The sequence below is a fragment of the Hyalella azteca genome, unplaced genomic scaffold (assembly GCF_000764305.2).
Source record: "Hyalella azteca isolate HAZT.00-mixed unplaced genomic scaffold, Hazt_2.0.2 contig17868, whole genome shotgun sequence".
NCBI lineage: Eukaryota > Metazoa > Arthropoda > Malacostraca > Amphipoda > Hyalellidae > Hyalella > Hyalella azteca.
The window spans coordinates 117,416-125,959 of NW_025947637.1; the positions used below are offsets into that span (position 1 = coordinate 117,416).

General features: G+C 38.4%; 1 protein-coding gene across 1 annotated transcript in view; it reads left to right on the plus strand.

Moving 5' to 3' along the window:
• The window catches only part of LOC108681074 (nucleoporin Nup37), a 5,730-nt gene extending 811 nt beyond the window's left edge, over window positions 1-4,919 (plus strand). The window contains exons 2-6 of the mRNA XM_018170053.2: window positions 1,674-1,865; window positions 2,744-2,969; window positions 3,245-3,491; window positions 3,743-3,938; window positions 4,583-4,919. Of these exons, the coding sequence (XP_018025542.1) occupies window positions 1,674-1,865; window positions 2,744-2,969; window positions 3,245-3,491; window positions 3,743-3,938; window positions 4,583-4,678 (957 nt within the window). The 3' untranslated portion in view covers window positions 4,679-4,919. The remainder of the gene's footprint in view (window positions 1-1,673; window positions 1,866-2,743; window positions 2,970-3,244; window positions 3,492-3,742; window positions 3,939-4,582) is intronic.
• Window positions 4,920-8,544: the final 3,625 nt, after the last annotated feature.

Here is an 8,544-nt window from a genome sequence, read left to right on the forward strand (position 1 = left end):
TAGAAGGCACTAGATCGTAATAGAACGCACTAGATCGTAATAGAACGCACTAGATCGCATTAGAAGGCCCTAAATCGCCTTAAAACGCATTAGTATGCACTAAAATGCTCAAAACCAGATGAGGACGTATGTCGGGACAAGCCAGATCACCCAGATGTGGACGTACGTCAAGACAAGCCAGATGCGGACATACGGTACGTCGGGACAAACCAGGTCACCCAGATGCAGACGTACGTCGAGACAAGCCAGATGCGGACGTACGGCGGGCGTGTGCGCCAATAACGTTATTTTAGCTCTTTGTACGCCGCGTTGTACGGCAGTAGAAGGGCTTGGAGCCTCGTTTACGCCGGATTAATCCGCGGAAAACGGCACCATCCTGGGTATGGTGATAATGCTGGTATCCATGATACTTTACTGGTCTACTTATGTTATAGGACTCAAAAATGAACTTGAGACAGAGTCTAGCTAAAGAACTCTCTGCTTTGCCTCTAGCTATGCAAGTGACAGATCGGGATGCGACTGAATTTTTTGGGCCGTGGTTTTATGGATTTGCCAGCCATGATTCCATTTCTTTGAGCCATGAATTCCATATCTTGGCCTTGAAATTTGCAAGCAGCAAACTTATTTACAAAGTCTGTGCATGTGTTAGGCATCCCAAATCTCAAATTTTACTCTAAAAACAGTTGAACAGTATAAAACTGACATTTGTCAACACAACACATACCATTACGTAACAACATAACACTTTGGAACACAACTTATTACACAACAGGTTTTAATACAACAAAACATGACATCACATTATAACAAAATTATAAAACCACTCATCATAACATAAGACTACATAATAACATAACATAATACATTGTAATATAACACTATACATTGTAATGTAATGTATTGTAGAACATCAAAACAAATTAAACCACAATATATCAAAACAGAGCCCATTGTATAACAACATATCCTAATTATATCCCCTAAAACACATTATAAGACATCATAATGTAACACCACAGATTATAATATAACATATCATGATGCAGCACAATATATGACATTATAACTAAACCCAACACATTATAACACAACCTAACAATACATGATAACATAACACAACATATTATATTGAATTATAATGAGTTGATATGTTGGGTTATGTTATAAAACACATTTACAGTAGAACCTTGGTTAGCAGAGGCACCAGTTAACCAAAAAATCAATTAACAACAGAGAATTTTGATTACATTTACCTACCCTTTTTTTTAACCCCTAGCACTTGCCTAACTGTGCTATTGGAGACAATGATTCAATTTTGTGTGTCTCACAGCACAAATTTCTTCACCTGATTTTGGCTACTTTATATCAAATAATTATTAGTTGAGTCAATGTTTAGGTAAATTTTTATTATTCATGTTTGAGTGCAAAGATTTCTTTGTTAAATTTTCCATCTCAGGAAGAATGAGAAGACTTTTCATTTTTGAAAGCAGTTTTGAAAACTGATTTTAATTATTTGGTTGTTTATGATAAATCTGATTTAGTAGTAACAATTCATTTTTAGCAACATTAACCATTCGTTTTTTCAAATTTATTCACGTGAATGTTCTACTAAATAGTTTTTTATCAAAAGCATTCATGATGTGTTAATGTTATTTGCTTTTCATTGCATGCAGGAAGAAAAAGAAAATGGAGAGACTGAGTGCAAGCTGCTGTGTGAGAGCCAAGTTGAAGGAGAGTGCATGCACATGGCATGGAGCCCCAGCACGTCACTGCACTCGTCCCCACCTTCTCTAAAGCTGCTCCTTGCCACCAATGATGATGTCATCATTGAGTTCACAACCGATCTCAAGTCTTCGTTTGAAAAGGTATGATTGTTTCCTCATATATACCTACCTACTGTGTATATATATATATACATTTAGATATATTTGATTGATAAAAATTTTACCTACACTAACCATAAACAATTATAAGGGAAGCAGTTTCAATCTTTTGCCTATGTTGTTAGTCATTCTATCCTATTCTTCTATCCCAAGTTACCCATACTTTCCTATTCTTCTATCCCATGTTATCCATCTATCCTATGTTGCCCATACTATCCTATTCTTGCACTGTTCTTGGCAGTATGAGATTTTTATCCACACATTGGATCACTCACAGCGCATGTGGATCATTTTGATTATTAGCACAAGTTCCCAACAATTTCAACTGCTAGTGTTTTTATTGGAGTTCAAGAAATTTCTTGTGCCTTTATACAGATTTAGCAAAGCATTCACAAGAATTTGTAATGATTTGTCCTAATTATTTGTGTTACTGATAAATGGATTAAATTTGCTAGAAATTCAGCTTTGACACATTTCAATGTATAAATGTCCTCCAATTTACTATCATTCTGAAATAAAAAAAATCAATGGAATGCAGCGGATCAAATTTTTCTTGTGAGCCTTTTCTTAATGGGACAGGAACTGAAAATATACTTTTATACTGTTAGTAAAGCTGCTATATCATTCCAGAAAATATTGTGTTACAAATTTTTGAACCCATGATGAAAATTAGAGTGTCAAATTTTTAAATGTATATAAATGGTACAATTTTAACTTGTATAGTTCAAAGTTAAACTAATTGGGTACCTACATACCAAATCAAACACCAATAGGTTACAAACAAAATAGGTATGGAATAAGATGTAGGAGCTGCAACACAATTGAGATGTTCTGGTTTTTGAACATGCCTTTTTTTACAGGAACTTTTCCGTCATAGTAACTGCATCAATTCTTTGGCATGCAGTGGTATAAGTTCTACCTCATTGCTGCCAACATTATGGGCATCAGTGGGAGATGATCAGCTGTTAAGAGTGTGGTCTGAGCCAGAGGAAAGAAGTGACAATGCTTCTGAAACTGCTTTGGAAAATTCAGCTGAGGCGAGCTTAGTCTCTGGATGGTCTGAAAGTATCACATTACTAGAGCCAGGTTTGTTTCCGGCGTGTGGACTGATCATATTACTTGTTTGTTTCACACTCGAAATTATCAAATGAGGAGTATATTCAGGTTTAAATTAATTTTGTATTAATTCGAAGATTAGCGATGTGAAATTGTTTGCCTGTCAAGTACCTGCTAGCTGATGAGAAAAAGCTCAGTAATATTGATACATGTTATCTATTATTGATGTGTATATAATTCACGAGTCTCAGTTTGGCAGGAATATTTTCGGTGGTGCGCAGCTGAAGTAAACTTTTTTTCTTCAGGTCAGTCAGTGAAATTCCACCCTGAGGACAGCTCGCTTGTGCTCGTGTGTGAAGTGTCAGGGACGCTGCGTCTGTACCGCATCACGCCGTCCGAGGAAGACTCCTGCCAGCTCGTGGTGACGGCTGAGTGGTCCGTGCGCTGCCCTGCGCCGCTGCTCGACGCCGACTGGTCCTTGGTTGATCCTGACCTCATCATGGCTGCCTGCTCTGCTGGAGTTGCGCTCATCAACGTCAGCAGTAATGGCAGGTCTGATGAAAATTTGGAGAAAGTTCATTTTCATTGCGAGTTGTGGTATAAATTTATACAGGTATATTCTAATTTGCTGGTGCTAAAATTTTCCATGACCGACCTGAAGATATTCTGGCATGGCAATTTGTGTTATTTCAATACTGAATAATTTTTCCTTCCAACTACAGAGTACCAAGGCCTTTTATTTGTACTATACATAATAGTGTGCCCACACTCTGACAATCTGTTACGTGTTCACTAATTTGCAGCGCCCGCAAGTCCATGCTGGTGCTGAGTGGCAGCCACAAGAACTCGCTAAGTTCAGGGTACGGCGGTGGGCGGGGCGCCGTGAAGGTGCGGGGCGCCCGCAACAGTCCTGCCCTCGTCGCTGCCGTGACCGCCAGCAACAGCGTCACTGTACTGCACGCGACCGCATCCAGGATACCACTGACCGCTCACCTCAAGGTAAGCTCGGCAAGCGATTCTTATATTTAATTTCACAACGCAAGTACAGTAAGCGATACACGACGATTTGAAAGTGCTTTTAGGCGTGATGAACCAATGGAAATTTCGATTTCTTGCAATATGTGGAAGATGAATAAAATGATAGAAAAAGTAGCCTGCGTTCAGTGAGGCTGTGCTAAAGTTACATTTTTTTTGTGGACGGACTTTGTAAGCAAATTCTATCGTTTCTGGCAATAATGTATAGCTTCAGAGATAACTGTTGCAGGTACGCAATAGTCAACAAGTATAACGACTTCCTCGGTTTACAGTCAACTCTATGAGCTTTGAGATAACGTGCTTATAATATAATATATTTGTGACCAGTTATGTGTGCTTTCTAAGCTCATATTGCTTATCATGAAGAAAAAAAATGTCCCTTAGCCTCCTTTATGTCTATTATACGTCTCTTTTGTGCTAGCGATTCCATGTTCAATCATCGTGAAAAGCAGAATCTGCATCCGTGATGTAGAACTGAATAGCATTTGTTTATCATATACCTTACACAACAGCTTCACGTTTCTCTGACAATTTGCTCCTCCAAATCAGACGCAAGATGACGCGATGTATTAACGAATTATATGATCAATTTAATTTGTCCGTCTAAGGCGGTGGGCGGCATCAGTTGGCATCTGGAGCTGCCGTACCTGAGTGTGGGATCAGACCGACGTCTGCTGCTCTGGAGGGTTGACAAGATCTCCTAATCGCCAGTGAATCGAAGCCTTGGGGTTATATCAACCTCCAATTATTGCTCAAGTGATCTCATCAAGGTTACTTGCACAATTTTTAACAAAGATACAAAAAATCGTGGCATGTAGCACCTTCATGTGAAGCAGGTCATCTTCAGAATTAGGGCTAATTGTTCACAGAGAAAACCTCACGTGTCTTTGTAGAATGATGATTATATGTGCCAACTTGTTCAAAAATACATGCTTAATTTCTTTACTGACAATTTCTGTTAACTTTTCTTGCTTTATTTCAAGTAAAACTTATTCCGATCGTCAAAATACGAGTACGTCGATTCAATAATAATACTTAAGAACTTCATCCCCGTGGAGTGGGATTGGCCGCGTTCGGGTAAAGAAAAGAAGTTTCGGTAGGGCACAGTTTTATCGATTCTCAAGTGCAACTGTGAGCACCTACGTACAGTATAAACATTTCTATTTCACATTTACTTCTCGGTTCACCAGTGACAGTACTATAGAGTACTTTATGTACAAGGCTAAATTACACGAGCATAATATACGTAAGTTTGATTTCGTCGACTGCAGGAAGCAGAAACATCTTAATTCTGGCGACTTAATCTAACTTGCACACCATGAGTCACTGAATTTTCTTTTTCTGCTTGAAAGAATTGGATGGGTGAAAGGTTGTTGTGCACAGCATTTGTATCATCACTGGTACAGACCTTGCACCTGGAATGTTGACTAACGGTAAGTGCTTGACCGTTTTGGCAAACAGGATTCTTGCTGCGTTCTACGTATCAGATGCAGCTGGGTTGAATATCCTACTATCAATAATTGGACTATAATAGAGAAAAGATAATGTGCTGGCCATAAGCACTTGATCATGAGGCTGGTCGAGTCTACCATACAGGCACCTCAATTGGGGGACCGCGTATCTTACACTAACCACGTTGATACTGAAATGGTAAGCTCGCTCTGGAAAGCAGAGTTGCGTGCTTACGCTGCGGCACAACCTAATTACAAAACCACGCAAGCAAGCAAATGTAATTACTTAGATGACAGCTCTAAGGTCGGAATAAATAATATTAAAAAACCTCGCCACAACTAGCATTCTCTCGAGCTGGTAATGGAACAAAAGAAAAATCTAAACAAGGTCTGACCTTCTTAAATCGATTGCAATAAAGTATACGACTATACATAACATCTTTGAAGCAAAACTTACAATACATATATTTTCACGAAAAAAACATTAATTTACACAGAACGAGATATCTTTACTCGCTAGATACATTGAAACTCAGCCATACAATTAGCTTCTAAAATGATTGCAATGTCACTTTACAATAAGGAAATGTATAACTAATACTGAGAAAACGCTATCTAAAACAAACTAAGGGAAGTTAACTGACAACCTAAAAAGACGTTTTCCAGCACTTATAGGGTTCAAGTGTCAATAATTCAATAAATAGCTCCCACTAAAAAAGGTTTAAAAGAACTTTTGAAAATTACCCCTTGTTATTTGACATCGAAATGATTCAAATAACCAAAAGCGATGAGTTAATCAACATGCAACCGTCATAATGATTTCCGTCCGCGACTGCGTAACATTCAGCCTCCCAAATTGACTTAAGCGAATGCTAGCTAAATTCGAGGAAATACTAATTTCACGATAACGACCTTTACTGTCTTTACCTTGCGTAACAATGAACGAGCTACGTAACATTTCGTTGCAATTTAGAGCCTGCTGCGAAGAATGCAATATTCCGCTTCCTATAGTAGACATTATGTTGTTGCACGGCTAGAAAAATCAATAAAGAATGTTGAAAGAAGAATAGCGTGAGTAGCTTCAGCTTAATCAACCAGGCCACAGGTGACTCAACGTTCATTGCTATATTTCCCTTCATGAGAAAACATTAAATCAAATTATAGTCCCCCTAGAAATAATGGAGATACGAGAGTGACGTAATGAATAATTCTTAACCAGAAGATAAATGGAAAGCAACGTGAAGCATAGGATGACCCGGCGCCATGCACTGACAAATGAACGTAGCTAACGGCAAGCAATTAACATCATCAGTTTAGTTTTAATCATTCGGCTGCAGCCTCACCCGATGGCTTGTAAACTGCAAGGCCATATTTTTCTATTCACTTCAAAACTTCGTCGATATAAATAATGCGACGTGATGGCATAGCGAGGCTTGTATGACAAGCTTCCTTAGCAATCATAAACATCCATTGTCATTGCATTTGATTGGTTTAGATAGTATAGAGACTTGCTTTGGAATGGATAAAAGATATAAACACAAAATCAATTTAAATAAGCTTAAGGATTACAGTATATACTGGCTATGTAACTTTCTAACCTCAAACACGGCGGGAATTCAAGCAATGGACTTCCAAGTAAAAAATAAAGCACACAGCACGAAAAAGGAAAGTGCGAGCACAAAACAGATCTTAATGCGTCATTAATAAACAAAAAGGCAACAGATTTGCGGTTTTCTCAGGAGAATCAGGTTCTGTTTTTTACAATCTTTGAATATTCGATAAAATTCTTATACGGCTTCGAGACACACGAGATACGGAATTTCAATGAGACACCAGAATTAATTTGATTTCATTCATTGGAATTGCTCTAAAACCGAATTATTTTAGCAAGAACGACTTAATTACAAAAACAAATTTTTCAAAGCATAGACTATGAATAAAAATTTATTATTAATATAAATAAAATAGAATTCTTACGATTCTTTCATTCCTTACAGAGAAACAAATTCTGACAAAATAATAATATTACTTATTATTGATCCACAGATGAAATCAACAGGCAACAGCGAGCGTCGACATCAACATGAACCTGTCAGAGTTAAGCAGACGCGATTGTTAGGCCAGCGAGGGCGGCGGAGTATAGTAGCTCTGGGGCCATACTTTCAAAACTCGCTAAGTGAACGTAAGTACTTACGCTCTATTTTCTTGTCTATGATTGGTGGATTTTGCTTGGAAGGCCGTCAATGACTGGCTGATGAACTTACGATCTCTTAACTTTTTTTTAAAGTATAGGCCCTGGTGAGTGTGAAGCTGGTGAGCATCACTGAAAGGCGTATTTCCACCCTGATCATATTCCCATCATATTCAGCAATATTTACAGCCTTGACATATGTTCGTATGCAACTAATTGTACACCAATTCTGACTAGGTTAAGATTATATACCTTCTCGTGAAAGCGAAGCATGGGTACCGCCTTGTCGCGCACTACGGAAGACCAAACAAATTTTAGCCATTCAGACATTGCTAGTAATCAGAGATTCCAAATTTATTTTGGCAGGAGAACCTAACTGAGCCCTAACTGTGGCAGAGGTTGGGTAGAGACGAAACAGACAGCAGATAGCTAACTGGAATGCCATTAAAAAGATAATCAATGTCTTAATTGAGTACATGATGGACTGAACGTAAAAAACGGAATGTCCATCACAGCAACTATGAAAACTTAAGATTATGTTCAAATCTTAACCATTGGCAACAATATATCAACCAAGAAAGGCTGATTTTGCTGAATAAACTTTTGGTTTCAAATGGAATTTCAATGGCATTAAATTCGCTGATCACTTACACCATAAGAATCAGGTAACAAGAAGCATGCCATCATCATAAAGCTGAACCGAAATACAATTACGAGAAACACTGCCTTTCAGCTTCTTAAATCACACCCTCTGTTGGTTGCAACGAATATGAGCGGTGATGAGCGATCCTAGGCAGCCGGCGCGCGCATGTTAAGGCAAGTCGACAGCGACAAGGTTGTTCTAAAATAAAAACAAAACTGCAAGTAACATTCGCATTGCGTACACATTACAATCATCACCTGTACGGAGGAGGTGGCATGTCAAGTG